At 33.3% G+C, this 23474-nt stretch overlaps 2 protein-coding genes across 9 annotated transcripts in view; one reads left to right on the top strand and one right to left on the bottom strand.

Annotated features, from left to right (window-relative positions):
- LOC125052646 (ryanodine receptor) overlaps positions 1-23474 on the top strand; it is a 109181-nt gene that overhangs the window by 74927 nt on the left and 10780 nt on the right. For 6 of the 8 annotated variants that reach the window (XM_047653603.1, XM_047653602.1, XM_047653604.1 and 3 more), the window contains 25 exons: positions 357-492; positions 3681-3805; positions 4143-4263; positions 4895-5084; positions 5831-6080; positions 6488-6632; positions 7560-7672; positions 7798-7869; positions 8550-8708; positions 9278-9505; positions 10073-10185; positions 11570-11663; positions 11940-12068; positions 12914-13045; positions 14175-14354; positions 15004-15124; positions 15942-16052; positions 16499-16626; positions 17547-17677; positions 18893-19053; positions 19140-19341; positions 19922-20083; positions 20476-20632; positions 21346-21548; positions 22151-22354. In XM_047653603.1, coding sequence (XP_047509559.1) covers positions 357-492; positions 3681-3805; positions 4143-4263; positions 4895-5084; positions 5831-6080; positions 6488-6632; positions 7560-7672; positions 7798-7869; positions 8550-8708; positions 9278-9505; positions 10073-10185; positions 11570-11663; positions 11940-12068; positions 12914-13045; positions 14175-14354; positions 15004-15124; positions 15942-16052; positions 16499-16626; positions 17547-17677; positions 18893-19053; positions 19140-19341; positions 19922-20083; positions 20476-20632; positions 21346-21548; positions 22151-22354 — 3767 coding nt within the window. Of the gene's footprint in view, positions 1-356; positions 493-3680; positions 3806-4142; positions 4264-4894; positions 5085-5830; positions 6081-6487; positions 6633-7559; positions 7673-7797; positions 7870-8549; positions 8709-9277; positions 9506-10072; positions 10186-11131; positions 11242-11569; positions 11664-11939; positions 12069-12913; positions 13046-14174; positions 14355-15003; positions 15125-15941; positions 16053-16498; positions 16627-17546; positions 17678-18892; positions 19054-19139; positions 19342-19921; positions 20084-20475; positions 20633-21345; positions 21549-22150; positions 22355-23474 lie in introns of all 8 variants that reach the window. The other 2 variants (XM_047653606.1, XM_047653605.1) reach the window with 1 other exon arrangement.
- LOC125052648 lies at positions 594-3356 on the bottom strand. Its single transcript, XM_047653607.1, has 5 exons — positions 3184-3356; positions 2144-3052; positions 1667-1850; positions 994-1052; positions 594-928 (listed from the first exon to the last, which is right to left on the bottom strand). The coding sequence occupies exons 1-5, from the start codon at positions 3247-3249 to the stop codon at positions 656-658; spliced, it is 1491 nt and encodes a 496-aa protein (XP_047509563.1). The 5' UTR covers positions 3250-3356; the 3' UTR covers positions 594-655.

The raw sequence follows: 23474 nt of genomic DNA, 5'->3' as shown, positions 1-23474 counted from the left end.
CACTTTTTACCAGTGGTTTTGACATTATATAAATATACTAGCTGACCTGGTAAACTTCGTTTTGCCATGTATATCATTTATAATAAAAAATAGGGGTTGATTGTAGAGGGGTGAAAATTAGGGGTTGATGGATTTTTTAATGCTGTAGCATAATACAATTAAAAAATAATAATAATGTAGGGGTGGACTACCCTTAACATTTAGGGGGATGAAAAATAGATGTTTTCCGATTCTCAGACATACCCAATATGCACACAAAATTTCATGAGAATCGGTCAAGCCGTTTCGGAGGAGTTTAACTACAAACACCGCGACACGAGAATTTTATATATTAGATTGTTTCTTCCTGTTTTCAGGGTAAATATGCACATCTCCGAGGTACCCACCTCAAGACATCGACATCTTTGGGCTACATCAATGGAGTGACGCTACCAATATTGACAGCGATGTTCGATCATCTAGCTAACTGCGAATATGGAGCGGATTTGTTGCGTAAGTCATCATTAAATTATCAAATTACAAACAAAGGTTTAAAAAGTATCTGTGGTCTTGATATTGTATTAATGTGTAATTTTAAATAATTTACATAAAAGACAATATGTAAGACGCAATAGTTAAACATAGTTTTTGTAAAGGATTTTTTTTATACTTTATCTCAATCGCTACCACTTTCTGATTCAGAATCATCGTCACTGCCACTCGATGCTTGGTAAAGATTATATGCAGTTTTACATTCCGCCTTACAACCTTTCTTAAATCCTTTTTTCAATGACTTTTCACACGAATGTATTGAACAAGCTGCGTCATACGCGAATTTGCATGCCTTGCCACACTTTTTCGCTGACAGTTTTTTACATGCCTTTTCAAATTTATCCCGGAGAATGTTTATGTTTTTAAACTCGTTAGTGCCCTTTAGAAAATCTTTACTCTGGAAAGAACAATAATTTTATATTGAAAGTGTAACTATTGACTAACCTATCAATATCAACTTACGGTGGTTTCGTATCTGAGATGAGGCAAACATAAGTCAATATACTTCGAGAGATCTGTGCCTAGAAGAATAAAATTAATGAAATTAAACTTTATGGTATTTATATACTTATGGTAATTAATAAAATTTAATAGTTTTTTATAAATTTTACGATATTTAAATGATCCTAATCCTTGGGATTGATTTGCTCCAGTTCAAATAATTTATATGACTCAAAACTTGGCGATTAAAAAGAGTGGCGGAGACTTTCTTGCCCGCTCTACGGCCTTGACTTGCGAACTGGTTAACGTTCATAAGTGTACTTGAGGGGCCTCATAGCCTAGCGGTCTTATTAAGTGGCAGCTAGGTGAGGGGTACCGGGTTCGATTCCCGGTTCGAGGGCAAGTTTTAATTTAATTTAGATTTGTTCTCGGTCTTTGGGAGGGTTGTGCGGTACCGGGCGAGTGCCTAAACCGTACATGGAGGACATGGTCGAATTTCTAAGGCAAAAAGCACGAATTATAAAAATCTTATACTTGACGCTGGCTAATGCACAAACCGTGCCAGAGCCATAACAAAAAAAAAAGTGTACTTGGATCTGAATAAAGTTATAAAAAAAAATCTAATGACCGCCTTCATGGAACCGAACGAATGAATTACAAATAATAGATAATATTAGAATAGTAAAACGCATACCACCACTCTTATTAATAGTTCTTTCAAATATTATTTCCTGGGCTTCCTTGTCGTCTAGTTTATTTTTTCCATTAACAAATTCACGAATACATCCCTTTTTAGCATTTTCAATAAAACTTCCCTTAAGTGAATTTTTACACTTAAATCGTAGTTTACAAACAGATTTTCTCACAGCCTTTAAAGCCTACAAGATAAATAATAATAATATTTTTTTAATAATAATAATTTATTTAATTAATAATAATTATAAACTTGACAATAAGCTTAAAGCTATGTATTATACTGAGAGACTGGTGCTTGAAAAAGGTTGGGAAAACCTGTTATTACAAGTCACCAGTCCCTCTTGAACATAGTGGCAAAAATTTTGCTAATACAAGTTTTTTTTTTTAAAACGAACGAACATAAATAATTTATAAAAATATAAAAAGGAAGGGTAATAATCGTACTTACATTTCACTACTTTATTATTTTACTTACTTTATAGCATTTTCTAACGGTGACTTGTACACAAGCATTGCCATAGGCTTCTCTAAGTAACATACTTTTAATCTCTTCTTTCTTTATTACGTCATCAGGATTTGATTCTGAAGGAGAATCACTTAAGTCCTTTTCTGTGCCAAACGTTTTCGTGTTTATGCTAGAGATAGCCTTTTTGTTACTAGGAGTTCTAAAATTTGAATGATCTTTATAAATTTTAAGTTCTATAGGTTTATGTACTACTTCGTGCCAAATCTTGTCTGGAGAGAAAACCTCAGCGTACACGATGCGTTTAATTGCTTTATCGTCGTTATGCCTTAAAATTGGACGGTCGAAATGCCTCTTTGCGTCTTTATGTTTTATGCTAAACCGCGTTTTGTTTTTACTGTATGAATGTGGATCTATTTTATATGTTTCTATATTAAAATGAGATTTTTTGCGGTCTTTTTGCGTTGGTGTTGTTGTATTTTCTTTAATGTGTTGAGGTTTATTGGAGACGATTTCTGTTTCGTCATAGTCTTCTGAAGAATCTTTGTCCGTTTCGTTGAATTCTTCCGTGTTGTCACTCTCAACAACAATAATATTGGATCCATTATTTTTATTACCGGGTGACTGTTCTTCAGTACTTTCATCAGTTTCGCCGACATATATTATTTGTGTAATACCATAACCTTTTGTAGTAGGCCTATCGTCCTCTGACGATAGTGCTTTAAAATTTCCACGTTCATTTTCGCTCTCATCATTAAAGCTATCGTCGGCTGATTTGTAAATTTTTTGCAGTTGCTCGTAGTTTTTAATTAAATCTTGTAATATCTGGTTGGCGGAAGTAATGTTTTTCAATACGTCGACAAATGCATTCTGTTTCTGTTCTTCGCTTGTTCTTATTATAATTGTTTCTTTACTTAGTATCTAAAATTATTCAATAAATTTAGTAGTTTTAGTTAATTAAGCAATTAATGTGTCGCAAAGTCAGTTTACAGATTTTAAATTATCACAGTACTTAGAAATTAATCTATCCTGCGTATAACTAAAATACTCACCCAAACAGGTTTTAATAGTACCAACAAGAGTAATCTAGAAATAAAAAACAACATTTGAATTTCCATGCATAATGTAAAAATACAAAGGAAATTGGTTTTTTACTGTTATTGAATTTTATAAATTTTATTGCATTGATTCGGTATGTTTTTTACGTTTATATTTACGTAGTCGTTTTCTCACCAATTTACTACTACTACTAAATTACTTTGAATAAATAAGGGCCGTCTGAGGCTAGTGGTTAACGTATAATCTCAACACTAATAACGTGCGTTTGACCACCGGCGGTGGATTGCACTAATTAATTTTTATTTCAATACCAGCATATATTAGACCCAAAACAAGAACAATCGACAACTTTTGTTAGGCATATTAATAATGATTTTTAATTAAATTAAAATTTGCTTACTTTCACGAACTTAAAATTTTAGCACATTACTTTAGTTAGGATAATAAATTATTAATAACTATTATAGTAGATTGTTTTATCATCTTATAGTTGACGAGATTCAAGTAGCGTCTTATAAAATGTTGGGCTCGCTATACACGTTGGGAACGGATGTAACACTGACACACGACAGAAAATACCTTAAGACGGAAATCGAGAGACACAAACCTGCATTGGTAAGTTATTTCATAATATTTATAGCATTTTTACGACAATTTGGCTAAATATCTGATTGATATAGCGAAAAATATTACATAAATCTACTATATAAAAATAAGTCGGGTTTTCCTTCCTGACGCTATAACTCCAGAACGCACGAACCGATTTCCACGGTTTTGCATTCGTTGGAAAGGTCTCGGGCTCCGTGAGGTTTATAGCAAAGAAAATTCAGGAAAAATTTCAACAGAAAAGCGGAATCACTAAACGAAATGTTACATAAAACGAAGCCATCTGGTGGCGAAACGGAGTTCGCCGAGTTTGCTAGTTATTAATAAACTTTATTTTACTTACAAGGGTTCATGCCTCGGCGCATTTAGTTCAACATTCCCGGTGGCCTTCCTGGAGCCGCATCTCAACAAGCACAACCAATTCTCGTTACTCAACCGTATTGCTGATCATTCATTGGAAGCTCAAGGTATCGTAAAATTACAGATACACATTTAATTTAAAAATAACCCCACTGTACTTTTTTTTTATAGAACAGGGGGCAAACGGGCAGGAGGCTCACCTGATGTTAAATGATACCACCGCCCATGGACACTCAATGCCAGAGGGGTCCCGAGTGCGTTGCCGGCCTTTTAAGAATTGTATTAAATTTCTACTTCGTTACATTAAATGGAAAACAAATAACATACAAATTATAAGGGATGCAACGGGCGGCCTTTTCTCTTCCAGGCAACTCTAGTGAGGAACAAAAAAAGAAATTTTAATGTACTTCGGAATTAATTTATATTCAGTACTCTTGTCCAAAGTTTCCAACTATTTGGTTACCAAGTTGTGTAAAGTATATTATAATTAACTGTTCTTTTTATTATTATGACATAAGGTACTAGCTGCCCCCGCGAACTTCGATTCCTTTTAATGTGTGATTTTATTTAACCTACCTTTTTAGTACATAGAAATAAACGATTTATTATTATTATTATTATCGATATATATTGTGAGCATGATGATAATGTTTCCAGCGATATAGAAGACTACAAGTTGAATTAGTACCCGAAGACATAGAAATACCCCATTATATATCTAATTATTTTTCATTTCAGACATAATGGCGAAAATGGAACAATCAATGCCAACTCTAGAAACAATTCTGAACGAAGTCGATCACTTCGTGGAATCAGACAAGACGTATAATGAAGCACCTCATATCATTGATGTGGTACTGCCTTTGCTGTGCTCGTATTTGCCTTTCTGGTGGGCGCAGGGACCAGATAATGTAACTCCGACGGGCGGGTAAGTTGCCCCTATTATAGTTTTATGATAAAAGTTAACAATTTTTTATACACACTTCTAAAGTGATAATATAATATACAATATTTTTTTATAAACATAACATTAAATCAATGTTTACTTGTAGTGATTACATTTATTTATGTAATAGCAGATCGACGATATTGTATAAATACCTTTACCTAATTTTAAATTAAGGGTCTAATAAAAAAAGGTGGCATTATTAAAAATAGTTTTTGATTGCATGCAAATATTTAATTACAATTAAATAATCAAAGACTGGAAAAGAAGTCATTATAGTCAATAAAGTTCAGTTTACATTTGAAAAATTAAATAAATAAATATTTATTATTATTCTCTTACATTAAGTGTAGCATAAATTCTATTATTCGAATGTTGTTTTTAAATTATGTCCAATGCCGTAGCATCTTCCGTGGGCAACTTCATTCTGTTAATTTTGTGTCACGGTGCGCGCGCATCGTCAAATTTCACTCTCATCAATTTTTCATAACGCGCCTAAAGAAGTATAACTTCAAAAACCGCTTCGACACAAAGTGTTTTTATTGTTGTTATGTTTCAGGAGGTAAATGGGCAGGAGGCTCACCTGGTCTTAAGTGATAACGCCGCCTATGGACACTCACACTGCCAGAAGGCTCGCAAGCGCGCTGCCGGCCTTTTATGTGCCGTATATTTCCTCTTACATATTTGCTTTCTAAATATTGTCGTTATTAATTACAATGATTTTTCAGCAACCACGTCACCATGGTAACCGCAGAGCACATGAACCAGCTCCTGAAGAACGTCCTAAAGCTGATTAAGAAGAATATTGGCAATGAAAGCGCACCCTGGATGACCCGTATTGCAACGTATACGCAACAGATTATAATAAACTCATCTGAGGAATTGTTGAGAGAGTCGTTCCTTCCATTGGCAGAACGTGTGCGGAAGAGGACGGATAATATGTTCCATAAAGAGGAGAGCTTGCGAGGTTTTATTAAAGTACGTATTTAATGTTTATTGTAAGAAAATATCAAACTGCACACGGTGTGCAAATTTGATTGATATCGGTTCGGTAGTTTAGGAGTCCATAGCGGACAAACATAGTGACACGTAATTTATATATATTAAGATATATATATAGTATATATTATATATTGTATATATATTATACATAGTATATATTACATATAGTATATTATATATATATATCCCATGAATCTGATGTTTTGATGTTGACTTCGTTAGTTATATAATAATTCTGGTCTTTGAAAATAATATTTTCTAATGTACTGATTTTTTTTCAATTGTATGACATATTTATAATTATATTTCTTCTATTAATTAAAAAAATTATTTTCTGTAAACAGATTCGACAATAAATTTAATTTTACCCATTTCATTCCCAGTCATCAACAGACGACACATCGCAAGTAGAGTCGCAGATACAAGAAGACTGGCAGCTATTAGTAAGGGACATCTACTCCTTCTACCCCCTTCTCATCAAATACGTGGATTTGCAAAGGAATCACTGGCTCAGGAATAATGTACCAGGTGTGAATTGACTGATGATCACAATTTCATTATGAAGTTTTCTCTAAGTATTATATTATAGGTATTCTAGTTTTAACCGACTTTAAAAAAACTTGAAGGAGTATTTTTACAACGCGCCGACGTAATTCGATCTCGCATTAACTTATTACTGAAACATTTAATTCTCTTAACGACGACGATACCAATTAATATATTTAGAAATATTGTTGTTTAATAGTTTTAGGGCATTTTGTGTAATATTTGTTATTGAAGTGAAACTTCTTTATCGACGGAGAAATTTGTAGCAAATCGTCACGTTTTTCGGTTACGCGCCATCTTTTTCTTGTCCCTACCACGGTTGATCCGAAGAGATTCGAAGCCATTAATAACAAAAATATAATAACGATAACAATGATAGTAATAATTCTATTACAATTAATGAAATTCTGTAATAATCTTAGTAGTAATAAGGTAAAATGAAATAATTGTATTTGTATTCATGTCTATGATAATAAAAGCCTTTTGTTAAACTTTATCTAATTTAACCAATTTCTTTAAAGTTGCATATAGTAGATCATTTTTTGAAAAATAAAGTAATAAAGATGTTTCACTTCTTACGTGTACACATTTTTTTGTTATTTTTTTACGTGTATTAAAATTATAGGTAAAGTAATTTTTTTTTTAATTAGTCCATAATAGGGACTAATTTATAAAAATATCTGTAGCTTGTAGTTTATTGTAGTAATTATGCGTCCGTTTTCTTCGTTATATTTGCCGTTCACTTCTTTTTATATGTATAAGTCCAGTGTCCAAAAAATTTGTACAGGGCTATTGGTAATTTTTTTTAGGGAAACTTTTACTTGTGTACTTACAAAATAAAAAATCATGCTCTATTTACTAAGTCTGAAAGGGTGAACAGTATTGAAATTATTGCTTTTCTTGTAACAGAGGCCGAAGAACTCTACAACCATGTTGCAGAAATATTCAACATTTGGTCCAAGAGCCAGTACTTCCTCAAGGAGGAGCAAAACTTCATATCAGCTAACGAAATCGACAACATGGTAAACCCAAAAAAAGTTTTTTGAAACATCTATATGTTATACAATTATGTTCTTTATTTCTTTTCTTTAAAGGCCAAAATAGTTTGACTGTAGCCTTTTAATTTTAAGCACTTTTTGGTACATAGGTGTTGATAATGCCTACTGCGACTAGAAGAGTGACCACCGTTGTGGATGGAACTCAACAGGGTGGTGGAAAGGTATTTCTTTTTTGTTCCTTTTGTGTTTGTCTCTTTCTCTATCCTTTATTTGGTCCGCGTGTGCTCTTCTTATTGCAAAAAGTAATGTGCTTAGAAACCAGTAGTTCATATCTATAGTTTTACTAATTGTCTGATGTTTTTTATTACATTTTTTTAAATATGTTTTTAAACCGAAAAAAATATCTTAGACTGATTTCTATTTAACACGTTTATTGTAGAGTAGTTAGTTATACTTATTATGTTTATGTTCACGAATATAGTTGAATGAAAAATAATATCGCATTTTAAAGTATTTTATACTAGAACTATATATTAGATATATTTTTGATATGTTACTAATACTCTTGAAGCATTATTTCAGAATTCTTATGTCTTGCATCATGTACATAGTATTTCTACCTTTTCTTGGTTTTTCTTGTTGTAGTTTATTAACTATTAATTATTATATTTTATTGAAAATCCCATTAAAATAGTAAATATAATGTTAAAACATCTTTCCCAATTATTTAAATATAGCATCTCGAGAATAAAATTTATGTGTGTATGTTACATTCTGCTTAATTCAGTCTCAACGAATAATTAATATTTTTATAAAACACCTTATTAAAGAGTTCAAGGCTTTTATCAATATTAATAAAATCCTTGAACTCTTTAGTAACATGTTTTATTACGAACTACAGAAAAAGAAAAAGCATCGCGATAAGAAGAGAGACAAAGACAAGGAAGTTCAAGCCTCTTTAATGGTGGCCTGTCTGAAGAGACTTCTACCGGTTGGTCTGAACCTCTTTGCGGGTAGAGAACAAGAGTTGGTGCAGCATTGCAAGGACAGGTTTTTGAAGGTAAGCATTTTAATAACTGATCAAATTTGTTATAACAAATGTTTTAATGAACATTTTGGTGTACAATATTGTGCAATTAGAAATTGTCCAATCATATATTATGTCAAATATGTCAAAAAAGGTGTCGTATGATAAAATTATAGTATCTTTCACTCGGCTATCATACACTATACTACTAATAAAAAATATAAAAAATCAGTGGCGCTACAACCTCTTCAGGTCTTGGCCTCAGATTTCTGAATCTGTTTCATGATCATTTTTAAATCTAATAGGCGAGTAGGTGATCAGCCTCCAGTGCCTGACACACGCCGTCGACTTTTTGGTTCTAAGACATGTCGGTTTCCTCACGATGTTTTCCTTCACCGTTCTAGCAAATGTTAAATGCGCACATAGAAAGTAAGCCCATTGGCGCACAGCCGGGTAACGAGCCTACGACCTCAGGTATGAGAGTCGCACGCTGAATCCACTAGGCCAATACTGTTCTACTAATACCTTTATAAATGATTTATTTTAATATTCAGACACGTATTAAAGTCATAACCTTCTTAAATTGTATTACATTTTTACAGAAAATGTCAGAACAAGATGTGGCAGAATTCGCGAAGACGCAGCTAACATTGCCGGACAAAATTGACCCGGCGGATGAAATGTCCTGGCAACATTATTTGTACAGCAAGCTCGGGTCCAAGAGTAAGACAGCGATCACCGTAGAAACTTCAGAAAATAAAGCCAAGATAATAGATGACACCGTGGAGAGGATTGTGGCTATGAGTAAAGTGTTGTTTGGCCTGCATATGGTGAGTGATTGAACGTGAGTCCCACAACCTCAAAGAACCTTCCTGTGTTTTTTATACAAGTACATAGTCAGTCTTTGTGCCTACCACCCTTAGTCAATTATTCTGGGAACTTGATAAAGAATATATATATGGTAACGTAAAATTGTAAATACCGTCAGATTGAATCTATCTCGCGAGATTATAAACTGTCGTAATATTGTAAACCTCAGCGTACTGCTTACACTTCGATAGACCACATCGATAGACATCTACCACGATATACGTTAAATTGTAAGCAGTACGTGGAGTTCACAATCTTTCGACAGTTTACAATCTCTCGAGATAGATAACAATCTAACGGTGTTTACAAATTTACGGTGACATATATAAGTTACTTTACCTGCAAGCGTGCGTTTTACTTAACAATTCAAGGTGACAAAATACCTAAAATTATTTTTGATCAAGTGTCATGATCGTATGTACATTTTCTATACTGGAAAAATACAGTCCCAAAACACGATTTCTGCAGTACACTACTAGATTACCAGTGCTTCTTTTTTTCATGAATTATTGTTTATTAAACTATAGATCGACCATCCCCAACAAATGAGTAAGAACGTTTATCGTTCTGTTGTCTCCATACAACGTAAACGCGCAGTCATCGCCTGTTTCCGGCAAACTTCACTTCATTCCTTGCCAAGGTTATTAGTGTGTGGTGTTCTCTACTCCCTCTCTAATGTTGTAATTTCTTCTACGTTTTTCTACTACTTATCCTTAATTAACTGTCTCAAAAAATCCCTTTTTGTTGTTTGTGTGAGAGTGTAATTACTGCTACTAATTATTAAGTGAAGAGCATCTATAATTTATTAAATTACCAATTTCTTCTACAATATTGCATATATATTAAATTACCAATTTCTTCTACAATATTGTGTACATTTAGTGAATGTTCAAACATTTAAGACTTCAATAAAATAGGTTTGTATGACAAATCTTTGTAAGATTCGTATTTGCGATATCGTTTTAAGACGAGATTCGATAATGTATTACTACTCCCGAATGTCAAAATCCAATACATTTTAGACGTACGCAAGTGAGACTGTGTTTCGTTTCTAAATCTTATCCTAATGCGATTTGAATTAATAGTACTGCAAGAGTGATATAATTTTTTTTGAAGTTATACTTCTTTAGGCGCATTATGAAAAATTGATGAGAGTGAAATTTTACGATGCGCACGCACCGTTACACAAAATTAACAGAATGAAGTTGCCCACGGAAGATGCTACGGCATTGGACATAATTTAAAAATAACATTCGAATAATAATAGAACTTATGTTATACTTAATGTAAGAGAATAATAATAAATATTTATTTATTTAATTTTTCAAATGTAAACTGAACTTTATTGACTATAATAACTCCTTTTCCAGTCTTTGATTATTTAATTGTAATTAATCATTTGCATGCAATCAAAAACTATTTTTAATAATGCCAAAGAAGTATAACTTCTTACGCGCGTACATAAGTACACGCACCCTTTTATTTATTATTTCTTTACGAGTGTATTGTTATACCATTGCTTTAGTAACAATTATTTTACAACTTAGCACTAACCCGCATGAGTGTATTGCACGCTGCGTGGACAGGCGACAAAGCCTAAACCTGCTACTGACATTTGGAAGAGAGTGCTCTGTGCTGCGAGAAAAAGAGCTGCCATAGCGTGCTTGAGATCTATACATCTCTATAAAATTAGTAGGTACGAAGATTTTAATGATTATTATGATAACCATTAAGTTTTTATCGCTATAAGACCAACGTTGGTCACGTGATGATGTAAAATGGAAGGTAGATCTTCCTATAGTGATCATCACAAACAGTTGTCTAAGGATAGTCTGCATCCGAGGTTTGTGAGAGGTTCTTTGGAGGAGTTGCAAAGACCAGAAGATACCATTGGTACTGTGGACTAACTTGCTATGCTATGAAAAATTAAACCATTATTTAAAAACATATTTCTGTATAACTTTTCTAAAGTATACATGTTGCCTCAAATACTTATAAATTGCTTAAATTTGTTTGAATTACAGGCACAGGGCATGTAATATCTTCGCTAGAACTTATTATGAACTTTGGTTAGAAGAAGAGAATATCGGACAAGAAGTCATGATCGAAGATTTAACGGTAAAAACAAATTTATTTAAACCACAATTCAATGCAAAATTTCATGCTATCATAAATATTACTCTGTGTTTGGTTAATTCAATAAGATTTTTTAGAAAGAAAAAGAAGTATAAAATTTCGTACTATTTGGAATCACCCAATGTTTTCTTGTTTGTTACTTTAATTAATAGTAAAACAGTTTCTATTAACTCAGATATTTAGCCAGGACGATACGAAACTGACTAACAAATATATCTTTGTGAATTGAAGAAAACTTGAACATAAACTATGTTGCAGCAAACGTTTGAAGATGCTGAATTAAAGAAGAGTGATGTTGTGGAAGAAGAGGGGAAACCGGATCCCCTTACTCAACTCGTTACAACTTTCTGTCGCGGGGCTATGACTGAGCGCTCCGGGGCTTTACAGGTGAGTAAGAGAGAGTAGTAAGAGAGCCGTGGCGGTTCTGTTTACTAATATAACTTGAATTATATTATGTACACAGTACATCCTATAAATTACTACTAATACATATATTTCTATGTGGTTTTTACTTTGAAATATTAAGTAATATTAGTTGTTTTAAATGTTAAATTTCAGTTTTCTTTCGATTTTATATATATTTTTGTCTATTAATGTACTTACTTGTTTTCTATTTCATATATATTGTTTATCTATGTATATCTGTTTTGGGTTTCTATATTGTCTAAGTGTTTTGTTTTATAATATGTATGTTAGGTGTAAGATTACTAATAATTAAATAAATAAACTATTTTTTATTAACGTAATTAAAAAAGTAATCTATCTTATATGACACTTCTCTTTTCGCACAAACTCTACCGATTTACAGATATAATTATTTTTATTGCCTACCACGAAATTCAACTTAAAATTGTCAAAAGTTTTCCCTTGAAAACGCTAGTTGATTTTATTCTGGTAGCGTCAGAGACCAGAGTTATCATTCGTTGATTTTAATTATCAAATCGTATGAATTCATGATCATTTCTGATATTCACTACTTGTATTAATAAATTACCTTATTCTAAATTAGCTATTTCAAAATAGAAAATAAATCGAATGAATCGTGAACAAGAGTTGTTATCTACACTTTAATATAAAATTGTAATAAATATATAACATATAACATGATTACAAACATACCACAAGCCTCAAATGTTTATTGAATATTTTATTATTATTATTTTCGTATAACTTTCTATAAATATTACATTTCTGTAAGAAATTACGACTTTAACCGAAAATACGCGTTTTAGGAGGATCCCCTATATATGTCTTACGCGCACATTATCGCAAAGTCCTGTGGAGAGGAAGAAGAAGAAGGGGGAGAAGAGGAGGAGGGGGGAGGGGAACCCGAAGGAGAAGACGAGGGAAAGTCCAGTATTCATGTAAGTCGTACTATAAAGATACTTTTACATAATCATTAGCTGCCCCCGCGAACTTCGTTTCTCCTTAATGTGATAGTACAAACGAACATGGAACATTTTGCTATGGTACCCCAAAGACTGTTCAGTTTTCCGGAATGAAAACTTTTTAGGTTTTTCTGTGATTTTTCTCTATATAAACATCAGAGTTCAAGTTATAAGTTAATATAAATAACAAATAAAAAAATGGGGTGGATCTTAGAGGGGTGAGAATTAGGGGTTGTATATATTTTTATATGCTGTATCAGAAAAAAATAAAAGCAAAAAAAATAAAGATTTTTTTAGGGGTAGGTACTTAGAGGTTACGTAGAGGTAACGTAGATAGTAGCCGATTCTCAGACTTACTGAATATGCATAAAAAATTCATAAGAATCTGTCCAGCCGTTTCGGAGGAGTATGGGAACGAACATTGTGACACGAGAATTTTATATAGTAGATTTTAACTTATTCTAATGTTGAAATGCTATTTATATTTCTTAAATATTTAAAAATGTTATATTTTCGCATATAATTAACCTATTTTTAACCACGCTTCAAGTGCTTTTCATGTTCAACGTGAGACAGTCTTTATATTACTGTGCTATGTAAATATTGTAGTAATTTCGTATTTATCGATATAAGGAGAAAGAGAACCCGTGAGGTTCTCGCGTAAACTTCTTCTGTACTTCTTGATAATAATGTATATTTATTTCTGAAATTATGTTAACTGATAACGATATGTTACATGCAGAAGACGATGGATACATACATGGTATGTAATTCTTGGAATAAAATGTCACTTTGCGAATTAAATTTATTATGTAAAATATTCAATATACTAGTATTTACTCTTATCCCTATAGCAAAAATTTTCTTAATTATTCTAGAGCTCTCTTATATTAACTAAACCTAACTAGATACCATAACAAACATATTTTTTTAAAGTCATCAAGAAAACAAATTTACTCGCTCAGTAGTCAACTTGTTTTTCAGTTTTCAATCCTATCATAATAAATGTTGTGTTCTCAAATGTATTATTTTAAATTATGTATAACTTATTTGGTAAGTTATATTGATTAAAAAACACAAAAAGTAAATGATTTTGATGTAATAGGAACAAGAAATGGAAAAGCAGAAGTTGTTATTCCATCAAGCGCGTTTAGCAAACCGAGGAGTAGCCGAAATGGTCCTACTACACATATCCGCTTCAAAGGGCGTTCCCAGTGACATGGTGATGAAGACGTTGCAATTGGGAATATCAATTTTGAGAGGGGGCAACATTGACATACAGATGGTAAGTGTTAATATATAGCATATAGCTTTTTTAGTAGTATTTTTCAAAATTAAAATAAATATATGATCTTAAAGAAATCGACTTAAAATCCATTTCAACTGTAATTACTTGTAGATCTAATATTTTACATGTCCCTCCGGAAATGAGTGGAATATCTCAAAAACTATTAAACCGATTTTGATAAAATTTGGTCAGTTTTCTTAAGATGGAATATACCTGTATTAAAATCAAAATTAATCATCTCGATGTGGCCTTTAGTTACTAATAAATTCGATGCACAGCCGGGGATCGAACCCACGATATCAGGGATGAGAGTCGCACGCTGAAGCCACTAGGCCAACATTCCTCTAACCGTAAAGAAGCCTAAATACTCAAATATTTTCGAATCCATAGAGTATCAGAAACATACAGGTCACCATTTTTTTTAATCGATTCAAAAGGAAATACTAATTTGATCTAATTAAAAGTAAATATTTAACGGCAAAAACTGTACGCCACTTTTTATATTGATACCGTGACAAACTTTCTTGACATAATGACAGTTATTATTATTAGCGCTAAGCCCCGACTCTGACGGCAAAGGTAGTTTTGCAATTTAAAACAAACTGGTACTGGAAACAAAAATAAGATTTTAAAATTCTTCTCTCAGGGTATGCTGAATCACCTCAAAGATAAGAAGGATGTGGGCTTCTTCACATCAATAGCTGGACTCATGAATTCCTGTTCTGTTCTTGACTTGGATGCCTTCGAACGGAACACTAAAGCTGAAGGTACATAACATAGTTTTGTCTAATTTACTGCTTATGAATATTTTATTAATCTTGAAGAAGCTGCTAAAATTACACTAACAAGATTCTTTATTACTTTGAATTATGATTGTGTTATCGTCTTTATTTCTTTGTATTAGAGTCTATTTTGCAATGCACAATTAAATTATGTTGTACCTTGACGATCAAAGTATTAGTCTAGAGCTTTCCAGTTCAAATTAAAAGAGCTGGTTGATCTAGTTTTTAGGGTGGGAAATTGAAAATCTCCAATAATGACTTGATTCACTATAATTCACTTCTTTCATTTCACTGACTTTACTTAAACTGTATAATTTCAAAGTTAAACAAAGGCCCGTGCACATGTCACATCTTCTTTTATAATTTATTCCCTACTCCGACTCGACACTTCGGGCAGATTTTCGACGTTTATTCGTAAACAACCGAACGAGTCAAATGAGCAACTATGGCACATGCTCACTTGTAGCAAGATTCCTAAAAATTTCATAAAAATGTTTAGAAATTAATTTAATAAATATTAATAGCTAACAAAATGTATATTTTGTTAATTGTAATTACTAATTGCTCATTCACAAAACACGTTGCAAGTAATTTATATATTTAAAAATACTTTACAGCTTGCCTAACTATAATACAAAATAATTTTAAAATCGAAACGCCAAATCAATAAAGAGATGAAATGCGTGTAGAATGTGGGTGTGTATTTGTGTGTGTGTTAAAATCTTCTTCATTTAGTGACATTGGATGTTTGATAGTGTTTTAAGGATATATTTTATTGTCTTATACTATTTTATTATTTCAGGGCTGGGTGTAGGCTTAGAGGGCGCGGCGGGTGAGAAAAATATGCACGATGCAGAATTTACATGCGCCCTCTTTAGGTTCATACAACTTACCTGTGAAGGACACAACTTGGGTAAGTTATAACTTAAATGACATTTCACATTATAATAATGTTAATTTAATGTATATACACTTAAGTAGTTTTTGTTTAATATGTGTAATTTTATCAGCTATTTATTATTTGATTTTATTCACTATTCTAAATTGAGCAGTGATGGGCTAGTGGCTTCAGCGTGCGACTCTCATCCCTGAGGTCGTAGGTTCGATCCCCGGTTGTGCACTTTCTTTCTACGTGCGCATTTAACATTCGCTCGAACGGTGAAGGAAAACATCGTTAGGAAACCGGCTTACCTTAAACCCTAAAAGACGAGGGCGTGCGTCAGGTACAGAAGGATGATCACCTACTTGCCTATTAGATTAACAAATGATCATGAAACATACAGAAATCTGCCCCCAGACCGAAAAAGGTTGTAGCGCCATTGATTTATTGTTTTTCTTATTCTAAATATATTTTTGCAGAGTGGCAGAACTACCTTCGAACTCAGGCTGGTAACACTACTACTGTGAACGTGGTTATATGCACAGTAGATTATCTACTAAGGCTGCAGGAGTCTATCATGGACTTCTACTGGCATTACTCTAGCAAGGTTATTTCAAATATTGTATTTATCACTACAAACTTTCTCTGTCCCTATGTATGCTTAGATCTTTAAAACTACGTAACGGATTTTGATGCGGTTTTTTAATAGATAGAGTGATTGAAGAGGAAGGTTTATATGTATAATAACATCAATTAAATATGGATGGAGAAATACTGTTATTTTTGAGGTTTCTAATGTGATGTCGTAAATCGTAAATAATTAAATGTTTTCCGCTTACATTGTGAACGCTACATGATTTATCAAAATAATATACTAAGTATTATACACATTGAAAAGTTCTATAGAAATCTCCCCGATAGTATATGTCTATCTCTTATGGATATCCCAAAATAACATTTTTTGTCATTTACTTTTTACGACAAATAATGGCTAATTTTCGAAGCGATTTTAACCAATATAGTATTAATCCTTATCCAATTAAATACATTGTTGATTTTATATAGATCTATATGGCCTTTTACAGCAACATTTTGTGTTAAATGACTATTTTCGAAGATATTACAAATTTAATTATTGCGGGACGCAGTTCTTGCTATACTCTATAGCACTTTGAATTTATTATCAGCATTGCATCTGTGCGAAGCCGGGGAGGGTCGCTAGTTAATCATAAAATGAACTTATCAGTGTCACAGTACTTAATAATATGTACTAGGAGATAAGAAAAATAAAAGAGCATATTTTAAAGTTAGTACACATTAGGCGTTTTGAAGCACGCCAATGGCCTAACAGTCCATAAAGTAAATGTCTAGTTAGTATAAAAATATTTATATATTATATGTCTTAAAGAAATAATATTTGATCATGATTTTATGTGCAGGTCATGTCTTTCAAACATTTCCGAAAGACTGTTATTCATTACCATCACTTACTACATATACAATTAATTCTGCCTCAAATATTCACAGGAACTAATAGACCCAGCAGGAAAGGCGAATTTCTTCAAAGCTATTGGCGTGGCTTCACAAGTCTTTAACACCCTCACTGAAGTCATTCAAGGACCTTGTACGCAAAATCAGCAAGCGTTAGCTCATTCCAGGTGAGATTCCTTCAAAATTATTTCAATACTAGTAGACTCGGCCAAGCGTTGCTAAGATTTTTGTTATATACGCTTATTGTGACGTAACATGTTGTCGCGCCATTTTTTATAGATAGTGATGTGTCCTGAAAAATTGAAATACATCATTTTCTTCTATCATTAATAGTTTTCACAGCGCACGCGATTGAAGGAAGTTTATTTTTTTACACCACCTTGGATTAGATTATTCAAGTTTTAGTAAGCATCCCTAATTTTTTTGAAAATGAAACATAGCCTATGTCACTCATATTGGTGTAGCTTGCCAACGGTGAAAGAATTGTTGAAATCGATAGAGTAGTTTCGGAGCCTATTCATTTCAAACAGACAAAAAATCAAATCTTTCCTCTTTATAATATTAGTATAGATATATTGTTACAATAAGTGCGATTTATATTAAAAAAGAAGGGTTTGATGATTTGTGATTAAGTACTTTGACTGGGGCAGATACAATTTTATGAGACATTTCTTTATAGACAGAGGTTCTTCGTAGACTCCGAGTTCTACTATTATTTCGTCAAGAATTAATTTCAAGTTATTTAAAACAAGACTCAGTGAGTCACAGAGCCGGTTGCTAATGCTATTTCAACTGATTAAAGGTATCAAATATTCTTCTCAGACTTGAGTACGTTCTCATACAAAAATGAAGTCAATATTCATGAATTGTCATGATTGTGAACTGTCTTATGGGAATAACATTAAACATTTTCGCCCATTCTGCATTCCCAGTTTGATCCATATAAATTATATTTAGTTAACACTTAAATATGTGTCTGAAATATAACATATTAAGCTTAAATGATAAAACAAACTAATAATGATTTGGACTAATAAATAAGACTTTTATTTATAATATTAGCGCATAATTGCCATATAAAAAAGAAAATTTACTGTATTGATATCCACTGAAGTATTTCCGAATTCGACTAAGAAAGAAAAGAGCGTAACAATTCTTAAAAGGCCGGCAACGCACTTGCGAGCCTTTTGGCCATGATCGGCGATGAGCCTCCTTCCTGCCCGTGTGCCTCATATTACATTTAAAAAATATTTTATGACATATTTTCATAAGTATTTACATTCACATTTTTACAGGTTGTTTGAGAGCATAAATATAATATAATAAGTATTAATTTATATAATAATGAGTTATTCTACTTTTATCTGAATGCATTGTTACAGGTTATGGGACGCAGTCGGTGGTTTTCTTTTCCTTTTCTCTCATATGCAAGATAAGTTGTCCAAGCATTCTTCCCAAGTAGACCTGCTGAAAGAACTGCTAAATCTTCAGAAAGACATGATCACCATGATGCTGTCTATGCTGGAGGGGAACGTTGTTAATGGTAAGAACTTTTCTCGAATTGGTTTAATAATTATTTTCTTCTTTTTTCTTCCTTTTCCATTCTTAATATTTTTTTATGAATTGCAGGAACAATTGGTAAACAGATGGTGGACACTCTAGTAGAGTCGGCATCTAACGTGGAACTGATTCTAAAATACTTTGATATGTTCCTGAAGCTGAAAGATCTGACATCAAGCGCTAGTTTCAAAGAGATTGACGCTAATAATGATGGCTGGGTTCTGCCAAAGGACTTTAAGGAGAAGATGGAACAGCAGAAGAGTTATAGTCCGTAAGTCTCTTAGAAACATATTTTTGAGGCTATTGTTTGTGAGGTACGGTAAATACTGTACAGTGGGATAGGTAATTTAGCATTGGAAGAAAATTATATAGGAAGCATTTATTTTATTCACTTTGAAGAGTCTAGTTTGTAACAAAGCAATATCAATTTATTAAAAAAAACACAAATAATTACTACTTTTAACCAATGGTCCTACCAACTTTTAAGGTCTGTGTCTGAGATTTCTTTATCTGTTTTGAGATCATTTGTTTTTTTTTCAAATAGGTGATTAGCCGCCTGTGCCTGACACATGCAGTTGGTGTTTTGGATTTAGGCATGCCGTTTCCTCAAAATGTTATGTTTCGCCGTATGAGCTAGTGTTAAATGCGCACATAGACAGAAAGTCTATTGGTCCACAGCCGGGGTTCGAACCCACGTCAGGCGCTGATGACACTAGCCCACTGCTCCAGTATTATTTCTTACCTTTTACTAAACATTTACTTGGATAAATAAAAGACTTCTGTTTGTCTGTCTGTTTTTCGTCTTAACAATTTAACTATTAATTAAAAACTTACTATTATATATTTTAAAGGGAAGAGATAGAGTTCCTTCTGGCTTGTTGCGAGACAAACCACGACGGTAAACTCGACTATATCGGCTTCTGCGATCGATTCCACGAGCCTGCCAAAGAAATTGGATTCAACTTGGCCGTACTTCTTACTAACCTATCAGAACACATGCCAAATGAACCCAGGTCAGTATTGCAGAACACTAATAGCCCCATCATTGCTGTTTTGGTGATGATGGTCCAATAACAGAGCCCATCTCTCTCTTCAATGGTCAGCAATTTTTTTCCAGCTAACTCTTTAGTTTATAATAAATTTAAATTTCTAATGTGGTGTAGCCCTTCAGGCATTAAGGTAACCCTTTAGTAAAGGCACCCTTTAGTGTGTTTTAGTGATTTCTGTACCTTTATTAATTAAAATTTAAATACTCTGGCGAATAAATGTTATGTTTTTTTGTAATATTGTATAGAAATAGAATCCAAAATAGCGCCTTTTTTAGAAACATTTGTTTTGATGCGAAAATATTTGGCAAAATCAAGTGTTATTAGTGAATTAGGTATTAAACCACATTTCATTTTAGGCTTGCTCGTTTCCTGGAAACGGCCGGATCAGTTCTGAATTACTTCGAGCCTTTCCTTGGAAGAATTGAGATAATGGGTGGTTCTAAACGCATAGAGCGGGTTTACTTCGAAATCAAGGAATCCAACATTGAACAGTGGGAGAAACCGCAGATTAAGGTAATATATTGAAAATAAAGTTTATGACAACTCGTTTTTTCGATGTTGGTACACCAAAATTCTATGCGAGTGTTTAATAAATTTAAAGTTATCTTTTGTAATTACTAAACCACCGTTCGAATTGTTATGTATATTACGTATATATTAATACAATGGTTTTAGTAGTTTTGGGATAGTAAGTGTTGGTTGAGGGTAAATAGTACTACACTATAATAGATTATCAAGAAACCATGGCTTCGCAACGTTAGGGAGTGGACGGGTATTGCAACTGCGGAAGAGTTGCTGCATCTGGCACAGGACAAGACACGCTTCAAGATACTGACAGCCAACTTCCAGTAATGGAAAGACTAAAAGAAGAAGATAGTAGATTATACTACTAATACTCCGCTGGCGCAGTGACCCAAAGCGAGCCTTGGTCTCCGATCGGCCACAGTCAGATATCGCTCTTCAATTGGCGTCCTTTAGTTGCGGGGACAAGGCTAACAGATTATGTTAAAGTATTCAATTTAAATAATAATAGCATCATAGTTGACATCTGTCTAACGTCACGGAAACGGTTATTTGCATATAAATTTTACTTTTTATTCAATTAAATTTTAATAAACATTATAAAACGTAAATTAACATCTAAGACGTCACAAAATGGTGTAAAGTCGATCTATTTCATATTAAACAGGTACTTTTGTAATAGGTTCATCGTAATTCTTTTGCAGGAATCGAAGCGTGCGTTCTTCTACAGCATAGTGACAGAAGGCGGTGACAAGGAGAAGTTGGAGGCGTTCGTCAATTTCTGTGAAGATGCCATCTTTGAGATGACTCATGCTTCGGGATTGATGGCTGCTTCAGAGGAATCCGCAAGTGGACCAAAGAATCGAGAGGCTGCGTATACTTACTTGGGAGATGATGATGATGAACGGTGAGCTCTTCTGGTTTGGTTTGTCTGCTTTTTTATTGTTAACTAAGCTTTTTTTATATAATAAGGGGGTAGCTTGCGGGACGCCCAAAAAGGGCAGTCATCGCAGCCCATAGACACCAATTTTTAGTGGGTGCGTTGCCGCGTTGCCTTTGAGGGAGGAGTATACTCCATTTTTGAACATTTGGAGGTCGTATCTCTGAGGGAAGACCCCCACCGGGAGTCGATTCCACAGTTCGCTAGTTCGCAAAAATGCCTTGTGAAACGGACCGTGGAAGACTTCCAGCCATCAAGGTGATGTTGGTGAAATTAAGAACTCATACGGCTCGTACGGTGTTGAAAAGAGGCAGAAGGGATCAACCCAAACAATTCTTCAGAACACTCACCGGATTAAACTTTATAGAAAACGCAAAGAGACGCAATGTCTCTGCATAGAGAAAGAGAATCAAACCGATTAGTACATTGGAGATTGACTATTCGACAAACCCTTCGCTGAATTTGGTAAAAGGAAGAAGCCGGTATATTGGCAAAGGGTGTCCCTAAATGTAAATCAACTCTTTATGAACTATGGTAAATCTTATTCTTGAACTTGATTATATTTTCAGAGCCGGCAAAGACCCATTCCGTCGTGGCTACCAATCAGTTAAAGATGCGATAGCTGCAACATTTTCGTTCTTATCGCCCTCCAACATAAAGGCCAAAATCGCGGACATGCAACAAATGCCACCTGCGGAACTCGTGGTTGGCTTCCTGAAACTCTTCTTCTATCTGTTCTACTATATTGGATATGGATTTGTTGTTGTTATAAGGTAAGGTTTCGAAATGGTCTAAATTTTAACAGAATTCAGTCTCTTTCCGTATATATGTCGGAGATTCGACGCGATTAATAATTACAAAGTTGGTATCACTGCCGTCGTCCGACATTATTACTTAATATTTAAACACAGTCAGTGCGCACGTCCGGCGCAGGCGCCGATCGGAAAGCAACGCTAGCACTTCACGACCGATTCTACGCACTACTGAGAGCTTGACTTTGACAATTGACACATTGACACTTTACAACCTGTAAGATCTCCATGATATTGCGTGGTGTTGCCATTGTAATCAAACAAATTACACCGTGTTCTATAATAACCTAATCTCTGACATATATACAGTTGAAAATTCGTTGGAAAAAGTATACTTGTCAATTTATTTTGGCTTTTATGTAAAGTGAATTGTACGATGCACATATGAAAGTTATATTCTATCAGTTTTGTTGTGACGGTCATCCCAATAAAGCCGTTGCACTTACTTGAGTATCAATTACAATGATGAATTGATAACATAGTTTTGGATTGAGAATAGGGATTCTAGTTAAAGTTATGAAAAAAATTGATAAAAGTCGATTCCATATACAGATATTCATACAAAATTGTGTTTCATTCCATGCTTAACTCGATGCACAGTCATTGGTAATGTTCACTAAATATTCTATGAAATATTTTTATCTCAAGCCTATATTTTGCTTCGATTTATATAAAAGATTATTCATGAATATTAAATCATTGTTTTAAAATCTCTCATATGTACGTTACGTTTTTGTTTGGTCATAGTAAAGAAATAGCTAGAATTCGTTTCATGTGTACAACTACTCATTTGTATCATCACATATCGCTTTACTTAATTATTGACCTTTTTTACCACGTTACTTCGCCTCTGCTATGTATATTTTAATAGCACCCCCAATATACTAGGCTGTATCTAAGACTCAGATCTTTTTTTTAATTCTTTTAAATTTGTAAGCAAATATTTGACACAAGAATTTGACACAAGAATTTGACTTAGTTTAATTTTTTGATCTATTAGAATAGTCCTGCAATAACATTACGTAGCACTTGGTGGTCTAGTAATTTTAATATAATGCTTGATTTACGATTTCAATAGATA

This window comes from Pieris napi, chromosome 9 (genome assembly GCF_905475465.1).
Source record: "Pieris napi chromosome 9, ilPieNapi1.2, whole genome shotgun sequence".
NCBI lineage: Eukaryota > Metazoa > Arthropoda > Insecta > Lepidoptera > Pieridae > Pieris > Pieris napi.
The sequence above is the reverse complement of the archived record's forward strand: the minus strand, read 5'-3'. Positions and strand labels throughout refer to the sequence as shown.